This window comes from Prunus avium, chromosome 5 (genome assembly GCF_965620075.1).
Source record: "Prunus avium chromosome 5, drPruAviu1.hap1.1, whole genome shotgun sequence".
In the NCBI taxonomy this organism is placed as follows: domain Eukaryota; kingdom Viridiplantae; phylum Streptophyta; class Magnoliopsida; order Rosales; family Rosaceae; genus Prunus; species Prunus avium.
The window spans coordinates 23,063,850-23,080,431 of NC_142288.1; the positions used below are offsets into that span (position 1 = coordinate 23,063,850).

General features: G+C 39.9%; 3 protein-coding genes across 3 annotated transcripts; 2 read left to right on the top strand and 1 right to left on the bottom strand.

Moving 5' to 3' along the window:
- The first annotated feature begins 3,987 nt into the window (after nt 1–3,987).
- GH9C2 (glycosyl hydrolase 9C2) lies at nt 3,988–8,542 on the top strand. The gene is made up of 9 exons (XM_021962909.2): nt 3,988–4,592; nt 4,718–4,930; nt 5,170–5,370; nt 6,246–6,335; nt 6,445–6,609; nt 6,777–7,061; nt 7,160–7,508; nt 7,599–7,655; nt 7,772–8,542. The coding sequence occupies exons 1-9, from the start codon at nt 4,389–4,391 to the stop codon at nt 8,068–8,070; spliced, it is 1,863 nt and encodes a 620-aa protein (XP_021818601.1). The 5' UTR covers nt 3,988–4,388; the 3' UTR covers nt 8,071–8,542.
- A 799-nt stretch (nt 8,543–9,341) lies between these two features.
- LOC110760633 (protein phosphatase 2C 51-like) lies at nt 9,342–11,068 on the bottom strand. Its single transcript, XM_021962934.2, has one exon. It carries the CDS (start codon nt 10,572–10,574, stop codon nt 9,588–9,590), a length of 987 nt encoding a protein of 328 aa, XP_021818626.2. The 5' UTR covers nt 10,575–11,068; the 3' UTR covers nt 9,342–9,587.
- A 1,819-nt stretch (nt 11,069–12,887) lies between these two features.
- On the top strand, nt 12,888–16,220 carry LOC110760668 (Leucine-rich repeat (LRR) family protein). Its single transcript, XM_021962972.2, has 6 exons — nt 12,888–13,142; nt 13,286–13,440; nt 13,588–13,805; nt 14,319–14,928; nt 15,158–15,661; nt 15,769–16,220. The coding sequence occupies exons 1-6, from the start codon at nt 12,973–12,975 to the stop codon at nt 15,879–15,881; spliced, it is 1,770 nt and encodes a 589-aa protein (XP_021818664.1). The 5' UTR covers nt 12,888–12,972; the 3' UTR covers nt 15,882–16,220.
- Nucleotides 16,221–16,582: the final 362 nt, after the last annotated feature.

Below are 16,582 nucleotides of genomic sequence, written 5' to 3' on the forward strand. Positions count from 1 at the left end.
ATGCTCTTCCAGTATGATGGCCCATGCCATGACCTTTAACTTCAGAGTATCACTAGCAAATCTCAACCAACATATATAATCTAGTCCTACAAAGATATATATCTTGACCGCGGCATTTGTAGCTTCAGCGATAAAGTACTTACATTGCATTCAGAGTGATGATTTGATTCTCGGTCCCCTTCTGTACCCAGAAGAAAAGGTTGAAATCCATATAAGGTTACGTAATCATGGTGAAACAACCTCGTTATGTTAATTGAAGTTGAATAACTTAGTTTCGAAGTTTGTCACATCTAGCTAGATATACCATGAGAAAAAGATGGCTAGTCAAAATTGCAAACTTTGGCAAAGTTATTCTATTTGATCATGATAAGATAAAATTTAGTAGCTAGCTAATAAGAGAATTGCAATGAGCCTTTTGCTTTTTTTTGCTTTTGTTCCTTTCACATTTATGGTCTTTCTCTTAGTGTGACAGTTTAGAATATTGCTTTAGAGAGTTTCCAATGCCAAACAGGGTGCTGGCCCTTTTTTTTTAGGTGAGACCCAAGGGTATTCACCGCCGACAGCAGTGACTAATCCCTTTCGTCGCGGGAGCTCTCCCAATGGAGGTAAACGGCTGGCCCCTTTTGGGGCTGTAAGACATAGACCCTGGATCAAAGATATGAAACATTATTGTCTATGAGCACATGTAATCTTCATGGATTTTCTCAGTTAGATTCACAATTATTCCCCCCTATAAAATAAAAAAAAGTTATGATTTACATGCCCATATATGGTATTTCAATTTTAAATAATAATATGGAAGTACAGAATTTAGGTAAGGGTTCAAGTCATGTAACTTGTTTGGCAGCATTTCCACCAAGTCAGTGGCACACCTAGAGAGAGTGCAAAGAGAGCTAACAAAAATAAGTAAACTCCTAGCTAACCCAAGGAAGCTGGTTAAGCACCCTTCTAACCTAACTTGGTTTGGTTATTAACCAATATCAATTTCATTTCAATTTGAATTTGAATTCATGATAGCCTCCAAAACCATTCAATTGTGAACTATTTGTCACTTGATTTTTATTTTATTTTTAAAGGAGAACCTAACCCACTCAAAATTCAAAAAGCCAACAAGGGGCAGTCTCATTGTTTGAGTACTATATACCCAAAGCTTTCCCTTTGGACTTTGGAGGCATTCAGGGCCTTTGATTATCCATCTACCAACTTTAATAGACACTGCCCTTGAAAAAATGAGCAAAGTAATGTGCTCATTGTTTAATGCAATACCAACTTTATGACTTGCAGCAGAAAATTTGGGAAAAAACCATTATGATCCAAATCTTTTATAAGTTTTATATACTGAAGAATAGAAGGAAATCGAACACTTTACTTAGCTCGGAGATAACACTGCTTTGACATAATATGTGAAAGTGAACCCTTTTAACCTCTTAAGCTACAAACTTTTCACCAAAAATCAAAATTATTGTTTTTTTTTGTTTGAAAAAAATCATATTTATGTGTTGTTTGTTTTAGGTTGTGTGATTTGCTGAGATGAGTTGGTTTTGATGAAAGTATTGATTTCCGAGGCACTTAAAAAAATCACCGTTAGGGGTTTGCCGTGGCCGTGACAAAACCGGCGCCAGCCCCTTTTTGCGGAGTGTTTGCCTCCTTGTCCCATTGACGTGTCCGGTTTTTTTTTTTTTTTTTTTTTCAAATTATTAAAATTACTTTTAAAAAAGGAAAAGGGCAAAAAATGAAAAAAAAATGATCCCTTTTTCGGCTGAGACCGTTGATTGCGGTTGGGAATAAAGCGCTCTGAGTCTGACATCGGATATGGGACCTCTTTTTTGTCTTTTTTTTTTCATTTTTCTAATTCATTTATTTGGTTTTCTTCACTTTTGTAGTGTGAAAATTTATAGAAATGCAGCTAACAAAGAGGGCATCATTTTAAGAATAAATTACAGGAAATGCCAAGTCCTTTTGACGCTCGTGTAAACACAAGTTCTGGTTTTTTATTTTACCCTGGGTACTGTCGGTGGACTTTTTATAAAATGAATTTTCCAGATAGGAAAAAAAAGAAGAAATTAAATCATTAAATGGTGGTGAGTGTTGTTTGTCGGGTTGTCGGGCATTCGAATCCTGGTTACAGGTCAATCTTCTTGGGTATCATGTTACACGAACCAGATGCAACCACGCCGCCACCTTCCTTGTCCTTGATATCGTTGCCATTTTATGATTTTGCCCTTTCAAATTAGAGGATAGGTTGATACAAGCGATATCAGAGAAATGGAAGAATCGAATGTAAAATTCCGGACGTATAAATATATGTTGAGTTTTTTTAATTTCACAAAGATAAAACGAGAATATTAGGATCAGTCGCGTACATGATCGCATGATTAGTTGTTGTTGCGTATAAATCTCAAGTTAGAAGCTTGAACTTAGTCATCTTTCACAAATTCATAGTGAAAATGTCACTTTAGCTTGTTATATTTTAACAAATTTATTAATGATTGGTCTAAAATGACTATATGATTACAAGGAGAGTTGAACTTTGTGTTGTTAGCTATAGGTTAGCTTAGGTTTTTTCTTCATTTGAAATTTGACTTTTTTTGTTAAAAGGGAAGAGAATGCGTCGAAGGGTAAACTTGTAACAAACCACTAGGTTTCTTCTTGCTAGAGAATGTGCCCAAAATCGTTAGGTTTCTTCTTGCTAGTTTCATAAAACAAATCATATAATTTTCCAATAAAATCTGACAGTGATTTATCTATTCATTTAATTTATAAATAATTGAGAAAATATGTTCATTTAATTCATTTGAATGACATTCATATTCCCAAGCACACGGATATCGTACTGCATGGGCATATACATAGCAAGAAATTAATGCTCAAAATGCAACCCAATTTATGAACACCAGTAAAATATTGAACAAGGGACCTCTTCTCCAATCTCCAAGTACTGTGGATGGATCTCCCTCTCTGTCCTCCACAAATATGATATGCTAATGCTAGCTCCTCCTCCTTCCTCACATGGATTCTTCAGACTTGACAGCAAACCAATTCCAATCTCAATCGCTCACATTTTCAAGCTAGCAAACGTGGTCAATACTTGTGTGTTTCTTTATAAACATTCATTGAACGTTATGCAGATTTTCTGTCAGTGATGAGATTGGACAATTTCTTCACCTCTAGAAAAGCATTTGGTAAATCCTTTCTCTCACCGGTAGTTCACGTGCTTGTGTTTGAACTATAACAAAAGAATAAAACTATTTGTATCATATTTACTCACCGACATCGCTCTAACCAAAGTTCAAACTAACCGATTAAAAAACAGTTTCACCCTTGTTGCTGTAATAGTTTAACTCCCTGCATCCCCATTCTCATAGAAACTAGCATATACATGACAAAACGATCGAGCGGTGACAAAAAGTACAAATATTCGCGGTAAGGAAAGTTCTAAAGATTGTTACGAGACAAAAGACAATGAAGACATATTGGGTAAATCAAGTGAAATTTCGTTTTTCCTATGCAAATTATGCACTAAATTATTTCATTAAACTTCACCAAGGTCAACATATTTTCTTAATCGCATGTTTACAGCCAATGAAACTCGGCCACGCAAGTACCAAATCACACCAATGCCCACGCAGGTTCACACTCGTGTGGCTTGTCTTACCAGATAAACAGCAGGGGTAAAATGGGGAATTCAACTGTGGGACACACCCAGAGGACAGAAACTGAAACCCTTTTGACTCTTCCACTGCAGCTTCCTAACCCCTTTCTTGTTTTGGTAATTCTCAACCTCAGGCCCTCTTCCCTCCAAACCTGCACCGAGTCTGTGCTTCTTAAACTAAGTTTGGCAAAACCCTAATTTATTTATAAAAAAGAAAACATTTTTATTTATTTTTTCTCCTCATAGTCTCTGGTAACTTTTCCCTTCCACGCATACAATAAATACACACCGACCTTCCCAGGAACACCCACATGACTCTGTTCTTTTCTCAACTGTTTTCAGCCCTCGAAAAGAGAAATAATGTGAAGGAAAATAAAATAAACAAAATTATTACAAATGAAAAATAAATAAATATTTTTTTTCGGTCCATGCTGATTTCTGGGCATTTGTACTTTTCCACTCTCAACAATATAAAGAGGCCCTTGTGCTCCTCCCTCCCTCCCAATCCTTACAAACTGTGCCTCTCTAAAGGTCTCTCCTTTTTTTCAGTCTTCTTAGGGGTTGCTCTGTTTCTGTTTGGTTTATCAGAAATTTTAGCTGATAAACCATCCAACATTGCCAATTCTTTGCCTTTTGAGGTTGAAAAAGGAACAATAGTTTCGGTTTTTGATTCACATTCAGCTTCTGTTTCTCTCTGTTTTTTTACTTTAAAAACTCAACTCTGTTACTGTTTCATATGGAGAAGTTTGTGAGACTCATTTCCATGGCTCCTCTGCTTCTGCTTCTCTGTTTCCCTCTTGCTTTAGCTGGCCATGACTATGGCCAAGCTCTGAGCAAGAGCATTCTCTTCTTCGAAGCTCAGAGATCTGGGTTCCTTCCAAACAACCAGAGAGTCACTTGGAGAGCCAACTCTGGCTTGTATGATGGCAAGGCTAGTGGGGTAAGTTCTAATCTTTTTACTTAAAAATCCCAACTGGGTTTATGTCAAAATTGCTCAATTAATTTACCTTTCTCAATAATTTTGCACATAAATTTACTCTTGGTTGAAATTGGATGAATTTGTAGGTGGATCTAGTGGGAGGTTACTATGATGCAGGGGACAATGTGAAGTTTGGGCTGCCCATGGCATTCACAGTGACAATGATGTCCTGGAGTATCATAGAGTATGGCAAGCAAATGGCTGCAAGTGGTGAGCTTGGTCATGCCATGGAAGCTGTCAAGTGGGGCACTGACTACTTCATCAAAGCCCACCCTGAACCCTATGTTCTCTATGGAGAGGTAGCTTTCCATTCAAGTTCATAACTTTTGCCCTTCCTCCAACTCAAAAAGAAACAATTTTTTTTTTAAAGTTCTGTTAACTTCTGGCTTTAGTTAGCATCACTTGAAAAAGAACCCAAATTTTAGTATTTTATTATTTGTTTGTGTCTTCCCTCCAATAGGTTTTTTATTTTTGATAAATGATATTTATTTGTAAAGTGATGTTAATTTTGTTGGTTGGTGTTAATCTATGTGATTAGGTGGGAGATGGGAACACTGACCACTACTGCTGGCAAAGACCCGAGGACATGACCACTGACCGCCGGGCTTACAAGATCAGCCCGAGCAATCCCGGGTCGGATCTCGCCGGAGAAACCGCCGCAGCCATGGCCGCCGCCTCCATTGTCTTCCGCCGCTCCAACCCCGCCTACGCCAGTGAGCTCCTCCGCCATGCCCACCAGGTTCGTCTTACGCATAACTTACTTCAACCAAGTCATTTTAATGCTTTTTTCCACAGCGTTTTTCTTGTTTTTTTATATAAAAAAAACAGTAACTGTTGTAATTTGGTCCGTTGGTTTTAGAAAGAAAAAGTGTTTTCTGAAAAAGACTGGTTGAAAACGTTTCTGTTGGGGGCCTGTGGGGACCACTAGCGTACGTTAGCCATGTGCGGCATCCATTTCGCGCGGGACCGGCGCATGATAATCAACTGCCCTAGTTAATAAGCAGTTATAGTTATCTTGCTTTTTACTCTTTATGTCAGGCTGGTCGTTGTTACTCCCCAGTGAACGTTAGCATCGTATTTATTACACAAAAATAATTACTTTAAAAAGTGGTAAATCGGCAGAAATAGGTTAGGCCATTTAGCGAGGGCACTGAGCCGACTCTCAAGTTCGAATATATTTCCTCATGTATTAGATTAATTTAGAATCCATTTGTATAAAAAAAAATAAAGTGTGGCGGCGTAGTTTAGATGCCCATGTACTTAAATTGGGGTAAAAAGCTTTCGGCGCGTAATTTGGATCTTGGGGTACATTTTTGCCCGTCGATCACGGAGACTGTGTTGCTTGACCCCACAGATCTATTGCACAGTCTGATCCTGGCCGTCCGGGTTTAACCGATCCATGAAAAGTGTGGATGTTATTAGTTCTTTCACGTGCGACTTTTGTCGGTGGTACCGTACACAACACCTACCACATCCACAAAAACAGCACTCACCTTCCTTTTGTACTTGCATAAATTCTATTCCCATAATACCCTCACTCTTTGCTACTAATTTACGTGAAACACCACTGGTCTTGCTCTTACACTACTACTGGCACTTTGGTTGGTTATGCAGCTGTTTGATTTTGCGGACAAGTACAGGGGCAAATATGACAGCAGCATCACTGTGGCCCAAAAGTACTACAGATCCATCAGTGGCTACAATGTACGTTATTGGGCCCAACGTTGGGCTTGCTTTTACATTTCAGTTTTTAGACCAGGCCCAATAAAGCCCATTCAATTTTTCTGATTGATTGTGTTTGAATTATGTACAGGATGAGTTGCTATGGGCTGCTGCTTGGTTGTTCCAGGCAACCAACAATCAGTACTATTTGAACTACCTTGGAAACAATGGTGACTCCATGGGTGGAACTGGTTGGGGCATGACCGAGTTCGGTTGGGATGTCAAATATTCCGGTGTTCAGACCCTTGTTGCCAAGGTAACCGACCCTTTAACTGGTTTTTTTATTTTTAATAAAATCAACAATTGTCGTTCATGAGATTTGACCAAATGGTCACTGGCATTATATGTATTATTGTAAATTGCATAGATTGAATTTATAGCCATATGGGAGCCAACTAATTATATGTTTTTCTTGCGTGACAGTTCTTAATGCAAGGTAAAGCAGGTCGCAACACAGCAGTCTTTGAGAAGTTCCAACAGAAGGCTGAGTACTTCATGTGTTCATGCATCGGAAAGGGCAGCCGAAATGCGCAGAAGACTCCTGGTGGCCTGATTTTCCGCCAGAGGTGGAACAACATGCAGTTTGTCACAAGTGCCTCCTTCTTGGCCACGGTCTACTCCGACTACCTCACATCTGCCGGGAAGACATTGAACTGTGCTGCTGGCAATGTGGCACCATCCGAGCTTCTATCTTTCGCGAAATCTCAGGTAATTCAGCCCGAAACAAGCTCTGATAAAATCATACAGAACACTCTGACTTTGGGAAAGCATGTAATTTGATCCTAATGATTTGTTGAAATCCTCAGGTTGACTACATTCTTGGTGACAACCCTAGAGCCACTAGCTACATGGTGGGCTATGGAAACAACTTCCCTCAACAAGTTCACCACAGGGCTTCCTCAATTGTTTCCTACAAGAAGGACTCTTCCTTTGTGAGCTGCAGGGGAGGCTATGCCACTTGGTTTAGCAGGAAAGCAAGTGATCCCAATCTTCTCACTGGTGCCATTGTTGGCGGACCTGATGCCTATGACAACTTTGCTGATCAGAGAGACAACTATGAGCAGACTGAGCCTGCTACCTACAACAATGCTCCTCTTCTCGGTATATTGGCACGCTTGAACGCCGGCCATGGCGGGTACAGCCAGCTCCTACCAGGTATATTGATTGTGATGATTGCTTCTAAAACTTTCTTGATTGAAATTTTCTTTTTGTAATGGCAATTAATTGATGTGTTTTTTCTTACAGTGGTTACCACCCAACCAAAAGTAGCTCCACTACCTAAAATCACTCCAGTTGCTCCAGGTATTACATGGCCTCTTTTTCTTGTCAAGGCTTTCAATTCAACTAGCCATAACATGAGTTGTTGGAAAGAGATCTAAAATGAGTTTCTTTTGTTTTTGTTTTTCTATTTTTTGCAGCTTCATCTTCTAGCCCTATTGCCATTCAGCAAAAGCTAACAACTTCTTGGGTTTCCAAGGGAGTAACTTACTACAGATATTCCACAGTAGTGACCAACAAGTCTGCCAAGACACTAACAAACCTCAAGCTTTCAGTATCCAAACTTTATGGCCCTATTTGGGGCCTCACAAAGGCCGGCGATTCCTATGTTTTCCCATCATGGATCAACTCTTTACCGGCGGGAAAGAGCCTGGAGTTTGTCTACATCCACTCTGCTTCTCCAGCAGATGTCGCAGTCTCAAGCTACTCATTAGCCTAAGAAAGGAAGAAAACTCATTGAAACAAAGGAGAGAGGTTCACACAGTTTCTGGGATGGTATTGTAAGAATTGTGCAGCTATACAATTGGAGACCAGAAAAAAAAAAAGGACTTTTTCTTTTCCTTTTCAAAAAGTACTTATGATTGGGATCTGCATAGGCTTTTTAGACGATGTTAGGTCAAATAAGTATGAAGATTGGGGAAGAAAGGAGTGAAGAGACGGGTTAAAATGAGTGCTCATCCTCTTTCACCTCAACTTTCAGTAGAGTTATATAGATAGGTTTTGAGAGAGTAACAGTTTAAACGTGGGTTGAGAGGGGTGAAAATGACTTCCTCTCAACTCGTTTTCAAGAAGTCTTGTTTCTTTGTACTTAAGCAGCTTTGAATGTCCGTCTTCGTTTCCTTTTTTGTGTTGTGAATGTTGTAAGCTTTGCAACATTTTTAAATCTTTGAATGGAAATATAGTTTGTGCAATGTTATTGTGTCTAATCTGCCTCATGTTTCTGCAACAGTTTTTGAACTTCTAACAGCCCAAGTCATTTTTCTTTTTGAAAAGACAGCCCAAGTCATTTAGACATTAATCAACACCTGCCATGGTAAAAGGCCTTGTAGTTTATAACCACATCACAGCTAATGGTGCAAGGGACTTAATCTCAAGCCGTTAAGAGTATTTACACTTGCATTTGAGTGGTGCTAGGTTCGATTTCCCCTACCCCAATATGGCTTGTATTATTATTAATAATAAAAAAGATGAGTCCAATGGTTATGATCTTCTGTGACAAGATAAACTACTGGAAAAGCCAATAAAAGGCCTTGTGCATGTGTGGCCCCATTGTTGCTTGCCAGCAGAAGAGCCTGCTCAGGCAATGCAACGCACAGTAACAACATATTTTCTTCCGATCTAAAGCATGGAACTCCTAAAATGAAGTTGCCAAATACACGGGCAGTTGCTGCCTTTCCTTAAACAACCATTAGACTTCATATTTCCTTAATGTTTTGTAGTTGCTAGTTTGCCGTATATATAGGTTTGTTTTTTCTTCAAAAATCAACATAGGCTACAACCCACCATAGTCTTGTGAGTGGTACCGCCAGTGGTGGAGTTGTTCATGTCATGTGATAGTGTTGATTTTGAGAACAGTTTAGAGTGAAGTTATTCATGTCAAGCGATATAAATTTGTTGATTGCGGGAATGGAATAGCTAATACATATCATATCTTCATTTTTAATTAAGTAATTATAAGAAGGATGGCATAAAAAGATTACGATCCACATTGACCACCTCACCTTTCTCATCTCCCTCTCTCCACAAACACCTCCCACCATTGAATTTGTAAGCTTAATTATGACTAACCAAACAAAAATGGATTTTGAACCTTAAACGTATACAAACGTGACAAAAATCGCAATTTTTCAAAACTTTAGCTTAGTGCATGCTACAAAAACACGATGAAATACCAAATTAAAAAAAACAAAACCAGACCCCAAAATAAATACACAGTACGTAGATGTAAAATTTAACTCAACGAAGCTCAACTACGATAACAGTAATATTATCTTTACTACCTCGCGCCAAAGCCAGCTGCGCCAGCAGCGCCGCCGCATTCGCCGGCGCCGCGCTCGAGCCGCTCATCCCCTCCGAAAACTGCCTCTTCGTCTGCGCATCCAGGCACCTCCTCACCACCTGGCACACGCACTCATTCGTTACGACATCCCAAAGTCCGTCGCTCGCGATCACCAGAAAATCGCAGCACTCCGTCCTCTGGCTGATCGTGACCTCCGGCTCCGATATGACGAACGGCTTCAAGTAGTGGTCACCGATCGACCGCGACGTCGCCAGAACTCCCAGAACGCGGCAGCCGTTCCAATTGATCACTCTCCCGCCCGCCGCCTCCACCCGCTCCAGCTCGTCGGGGCGGTCCGGGTTGTGGTCACGTGACAGGGGAGTCGCGACGCCGTCCCGGCAGAGGACGGCACGTGAGTTTCCAGAATTGGCCACGACTACCTCATTTTTCCCCACCATGACTACCACCGCGCTGGACCCCACCGTGTTCACCCAATTTGTGTCCGTATCGTCGTCGGCGGGGGTCCCGCCGGATTCGCGGCGGACCTCCTCGTCCATTTTGGTAAAGCACGCGGCCATGACCTTCTCCCAAACGACCGCTCCCTTGCCGCCTAGTTTCCATTGCTCCACCTCCTGCTCCAGGAGGTGGTGCAGGCGGTCGCGGCAGGCGTTGGAGACGGAGGAGCCGCCGTGGCCGTCGTACACGGCGAAGAACTGGTACGAATCTACTTTCGCTAGGGAGACGGCGTCTTTCATGTTTCTCCGCCTTCCCATGACGGAGATTGAGCCGTAGGAGAGGCATAAGCTCCTTGTGAACATGCCCTCTTCCTCCTCCGTGCTTCGGCCGTCGGAGGAGCAGTGGCTGGAGGAAGGGTCGTGGGATGAGGAAATGGCGGCGGCTTCGCGGGAAGTGCGGTCAGTGATGCTTATCTGCCTCTTGTTCATGTAGCAATCTTCGAAGCCAGAATCGATGCCTTGCGGACTTAACCTCTACGTGGAGGAATTGAATCGGGTGGACTGGATTGGATGGGTCAGTCCTCCTCTGTTTTCTTTTCATGTGTTTCAGGGTACTTAGTTTGAGTTTGTGAGCTAAAACAGAGGACTGAGAAAGTCTTTTTAAACAGGGGAAGGAGCTGAAATCGGGACGGTCGAGTAGGGGGACGGTGGGCTGGATGGAGGACACGTGTTTGGGGGTTGAATGGGGAAAGGCGGTCTTGGTTTTTAAGGTTCATTCAAGGGTGGGAGGGGATTTTGATGACGGGGGTTTTGGGAGAGGGCAGAGGACACGTTGTCGGCAGGGCTAAACCCCAAGGTGTTTGGGTTTCGGCGGGAGATGGTGACGTGGCGTTGTGAATTTGTAGAGGAGGAGAGGAGAGGAGGAGGGCTCAAATCAAACCAACTGGTGCCCTGAGTCGCTGCTACCACCGAAAGCTACCTCTGTTTAACCCTTCAAGTTTTTAGTGGCCAATTTGCTATTTTTATTTTGTATTTTATATATTTTTTATATTTGTTTGAAATTGAGACGTGAGTCGGTCAAGTAAAGAGAATGTTTGGGTGGATGCCCTAAGTGGCTGTAGCAATTTGAACAACACGTAACTCTCGCAGGGCTTCAACCCTAAATACGAAATCCCCACCCTTCATTGGTATTTTGGTTTTTGGTTTTGAGTGCTACTTTTGTTTGCACACTTGTGAAAATTTAATTCTTTTTTTTGGCCTTTACCAAATACATGGGAAATGCACGCATGCATGCATGTTAAGCATGACTAGAAAGCAAGCAGGCAGTAGCTTTTAAGAGATAAAAGCTATCTGGGTTCTTAATGTATGAGTATGACGATCGAAAGAATCCTTTGAAGTTTGAACCCAGCAGCAGGTGGTGTAAGTGGTACAAACTAGAGTTTGATTCTGTTGTCACAAATTTCATTTGACGACTTGCATGGCTCCATCATAACTAAAATACCGACAAACATCACTTGGCTCCAAGTTTCATTCAATATATAATTTCGACATCGCCATTTTCCAGGTTCTCTGAATTCCATAAAAAAACACAGTCAGGGTCAGATTTCAACTTCTGCCATTTCGGTGACCACAAAACAACTCTTTTTCACCAAACAAAGTAGTGTTAATTTATCCCTTTTTAGAATGGCTCCAGTGAAGTGACTCTACATCTATGCTAAGTTTGGTTGCTCCGCCGTACCTTTTGATTATGGTATCGTATTGTCAGACCCCTTTTGGGCGGTGTTCTTCATGGCATGCTAATTCAGCGTATCAAATATTCTCACCTCATCAGTCATCTGAAAGCCAACCTCTGTTTGCTTGTTTTGTATAAATAATAATAATAATAATATATATATATATATATATATATACTTTTCTTTCTCAGAAGCTGCATTCTGAGACGTTAAACATCTGATAGAATTCACCTGATCTAGCGCATCCAATATACTCAAATTATATTTTGAGTCTTGATTCATTTGGAATTTCGCATTTAGATATCAACAATAATTCACCTGATAGAATTCACCGTATCAAATACACGAGAAATTTTTATATGTTCCGGGTACACCACGTGGCTGGTGTACCATTCAATAAACATAAGACATGTGGAATTATTATTTAACTTACTGCATTTCTTTTTATTACATGTGGCGGGCTGCATTGGAAATATTCCATATGTCCTCCGTCTATAGGATGGTACACCAGCCACGTGGTGTACCCGGAACACCTAAAAATTACTCCAAATACACACAATAATTTCTAATTAGTATGTGGTGGCATGACAAAACACATGTACCCATTTCATGCTTAGCATGTGACAAACATGTGCCCCTTTGCTTATGCTCTTTACACTTCTTTTTTCTTTTGGTAAAATACACTGATAATTCATTGTGACTCAAACCAACAATTTAAGAGGAGAAATTGACAATTCCCTTATTTGACAACTTAAGCGTGTAATTTATTAAATGATGCGCGGAAAAAATCTTAGAAATTGGGGCATCAAATTTCCCAAGTTTAATTTCCACCAAAATAAAGGTTATTTCATAATTTCCAAAGTGCCATTTACACAATTCGACATACTTAAATCTAAACATTGAAATCTTCAATTGCCAGAAATTGAAATAATAAAAATTTAAATTTTATCATTTTAAAATTTTATGTTATTTTCAATTTATTCGTCCAAGGGAGGGTAATTGAAAAATAAATAAATAAATAACCGTTTAATTACCCTCCAATTTCTTAACTAAATTATTAAAAAATCGAGCCCAGTTTTCTTTGTCCTCTGACTTTCGTTCACATCTCTCAGAAACACAAAGACACAAGGCAAAGAGAGAAAAGAATCAGAGAAATGGAGAACCAATTGGTGGAGCTTTGCTTACAAACAGCCTCTGAAAGCAGAGACAGCATCGAGAAATGGCGGAGGCAGAGACGGACTCTTGAGCGCTTGCCTTCTCAGCTCGCCGACTCTCTCCTTCGCCGTCTCATCTCCCGTCGCATCCTTTTCCCTTCCTTGCTCGAGTACGTTTCTCACCTTTTTTTTATATGTTTGTTTCCCGAGAAACTCGTGTCTAATCTATTAAAACTTATAAAAGTTACTTGATTTCAAAGAAATTCGATTACTTGCGCATGGAAATGAAATGGGTTGTGGGCATATGGTGTAGATTATTCAAACACAGCGTAGAGGAGCTTGATCTAAGAGGGGAGAGCTCTGTTGATGCCGAATGGATTGCATACATAGGAGCCTTTCGTTACTTGCGATCTTTAAATCTTTCTGATTGCCGTAGACTCACTACCTCTGCTCTTTGGCCTATTGCAGGTATTTCGATTTTGTTTTATTTTTAAGTTTCTAATTTATGGCTAAAAAAGTTGAAATTTTAATCATGTTAGTGTATGCTAGCATTCATATAGAATTCTGTTTTGAAAAATGTCTTACATTTTGAAGTGTTTACTGGGTTTGAATTAGGGCTGGAGAGTTTGAGGGAGTTGGACCTTTCTAGATGCTTCAAGGTTACTGATGCTGGCATTAGGCATCTTCTAACTATTACAACTTTGGCGAAATTGTGCATTTCTGAAACTGGTGTGTCTGCAAATGGGGTTATGCTTCTCTCTTCACTTAGAAAGTTGTCTGTCCTGGACTTGGGTGGTTTGCCTGTCACTGATCTAGCACTGAGTTCTCTCCAGGTAAATCTAGTATTCAGTTGTTTCTTTCTGCACATGTTTTTGAAACATTGATTGGTTGTAGTTCTCATTACTTGATTATGATTGCATGTTTATGGAATCAAGTGAGCTCAAATTTCCTTGTGATGATTGGTGAACCTCATATTCAACATTATTTGACACTTGAATTTCTGTGACTGTCTCACTGTATTTTGTTGGTATCCATTTGCTCGTCTTAGGCTGTCCCAGAAGTCAAGACTTGATATTTGTAAACGTTGCATTTGGTTGAAACTGCTGTAGTATATTTTTATGTGGTTTGAATAAGGGAATTTGGCCCTGATATCTTAGCAGCTGAAGTTGATTTGTCTTTCTGTGCTGCCGCATAGTTATCTGCTCGTTGCAACCATATATGGTTCTTGATTTCATCCAATGTTTTTTATGCTGCGTTTTAGAGAAGTTGCTTACTGGATATCTAAATTCTATCTACCCTTTTCCATTTCATTTCTCAACTTCATGTTTTGTGATGATTTTCCTCAGGTACTTACTAAACTACAATACCTTGACCTATGGGGGAGTAAAATAACTGACAAAGGTGCTGCTTTTCTTCAAATGTTCCCTAAGTTGAGTTTCCTCAATCTAGCTTGGACCAATGTCACGAAGTTGCCAAATTTGTCATCCCTTGAATGTCTGAACATGAGTAATTGTACAATTAATACCCTACTTGAAGGAGATAATAATAAAGCTCCTTTAACCAAGCTTATTGTTTCTGGGGCTACATTCGGGGATGAGTTTGTAGCCTTCCATTATATTGAAACAACTTTTTTGACATTTTTGGATGTATCCAACTCTTCACTTCACAAATTCTACTTCTTATCTCATCTAAATGCTCTGGAACATTTGGATCTCAGCCGTAGTATGATAGGGGATGATTCCCTTAAACTGATTGCATGTTTTGGAGTAAATTTGAAATATCTAAATCTTAGCCACACCAGAGTCAGCTCTGCTGGAGTTGAAACTTTAACTGGACATGCACCCAATCTTGAGTTTTTGTCAGTATCTCACACATCAGTGGATGATGTTGCCATTTCATATATGAGCATGATGCCATCTGTGAAGGTTATCGACTTGAGCAATACAAACATTAAAGGTATGGGTTTATGATACAAATGCTAGATCTCTGGTTTTCTTCATCAGTATGCAATGATAAGGATAGAAGGAGGGCTTGAATAATCTGGTATCTAGTAAATAGGCTGTATGCTATTCTGTCTTCTCCATGCGGTTAGGTGAAATTATTTTGTAGTCAACTGCATACATAAAAATGAACAGTTTTCAGCTGCATGAAATGGAGACATAATATGTGTTTTTCCTTTTATCAGGTGTCATTCACCAGCTTGGGCCCGAGTCAGATCCAGTCCTCTCTCTGTCAGCACTTCAAAGTCTCCAACATTTGGAACGGTTGAATTTGGTAGATACGCAAGTTACGGAGGCAGCTCTATACCCTTTAAAAAATTTCCAGGAGTTACGCGAGTTATCACTTAAAAGTGTTTCTCTTACAGACATCTCCTTTAACTATACATCATCTATGCCAAAGCTGACAAATCTTTGCATTCGCGATGGTGTTCTGACAAATTCTGGGCTCAATTCTTATAAACCCCCCTCGACTCTAAGAATGATGGACCTGAGGGGTTGTTGGCTCTTGACTGAAGATGCAATCTCATCCTTTTGTAAAACTCATCCTCATATTGAAGTAAGGCATGAACTTGTTCATATCTTTCCGTCCAAGCAGATTGTTTCTAAGAGTGCATCTTCTTCACGATCAACTTTAAAGGCTTCACAAGCGAAGCAGAAGCAGGAAGTACCCGTGTTGCCATGCTTTTTAGGTAGAATTTATATAATATCAACATTGTTATTTTTTAAATTAAATTTTTTATGGCGGTAGCATATTTATATGCATCATCTAACTTCATTACTAAACTTTATGAACCAGATCAAAGATTGAAGTATAGCAGGGAGGAGCTACTTGCGCTACAGTACTCATCAGTATCCCGTGCTCCTCCTCATGATAGGGACGTTGTATTACCTAACACACAATCAGATTGAACCGGAGCAGTTCCGACAGTTCCATGCAGATTAGTCGCCATGTTTTGGCGCATGTATGCTCTACTTGTCTACCATCATATCTTATACTTTGTACACAATTGCTCTATCCTGTAATCGTAGCATAGCTAAGATCCTTTTTCTGTTTCTTTTCCAAAGATGGCCACAAGCCACTTTAGAAAATGAGATTTGAGTTAGTCGACAATGTGATATATTGCACTGATAGATGTGGATGTGTAAGATGAATTTCCTGATAACAGAAAGCGACGTGCTGCTTTGTGGTTTGTCCTTTTGTAGTTTCCATGTGTATTTAATATGACTCGTATTGTCTTATTGTTTTGAGATCTTACGTCTTGAGAAACATGTTGCCCCATTTTTTTTTTTTGGACAAACATGTTGCCCCATTGTTCATCCTTTTTCTCTGAAACTTTTATGTGCGTTGGATGTGTAAAAGGAATTCCCTTATCATCGGCATGCTTGTGTCGAAATTTTCAAACATTTGGCCAACCATAAATTCCTACACCCTGGGCCAGAATTGTAGAATTATTTTATTTAACTTTTTTTTTTCCTTTATTTTTTGGGGATCACAAGGAAACGCCTCATTTCTAGATTTTAAACAAAGAAGAAAAGAAAAAAGAAACCAACAAGTCAAACTGTGGAGCTAGTCGGCAAAGCCAAAAGACTGATGCATAAGTCGAAAAATA

What these genes read in the sequence shown, in the direction of transcription:
- LOC110760633 (XM_021962934.2), bottom strand. Translation starts at nt 10,574, where the DNA reads ATGAACAAGAGGCAGATAAGCATCACTGACCGCACTTCCCGCGAAGCC.
- GH9C2 (XM_021962909.2), top strand. Translation starts at nt 4,389, where the DNA reads ATGGAGAAGTTTGTGAGACTCATTTCCATGGCTCCTCTGCTTCTGCTT. An exon ending in TTCAGACCCTTGTTGCCAAG is followed by an intron (nt 6,610 to 6,776) that starts GTAACCGACCCT and finishes CTTGCGTGACAG; the next exon opens with TTCTTAATGCAAGGTAAAGC. An exon ending in AATCACTCCAGTTGCTCCAG is followed by an intron (nt 7,656 to 7,771) that starts GTATTACATGGC and finishes TATTTTTTGCAG; the next exon opens with CTTCATCTTCTAGCCCTATT.
- LOC110760668 (XM_021962972.2), top strand. Translation starts at nt 12,973, where the DNA reads ATGGAGAACCAATTGGTGGAGCTTTGCTTACAAACAGCCTCTGAAAGC. An exon ending in TAGCACTGAGTTCTCTCCAG is followed by an intron (nt 13,806 to 14,318) that starts GTAAATCTAGTA and finishes GATTTTCCTCAG; the next exon opens with GTACTTACTAAACTACAATA. An exon ending in CGTGTTGCCATGCTTTTTAG is followed by an intron (nt 15,662 to 15,768) that starts GTAGAATTTATA and finishes TTTATGAACCAG; the next exon opens with ATCAAAGATTGAAGTATAGC.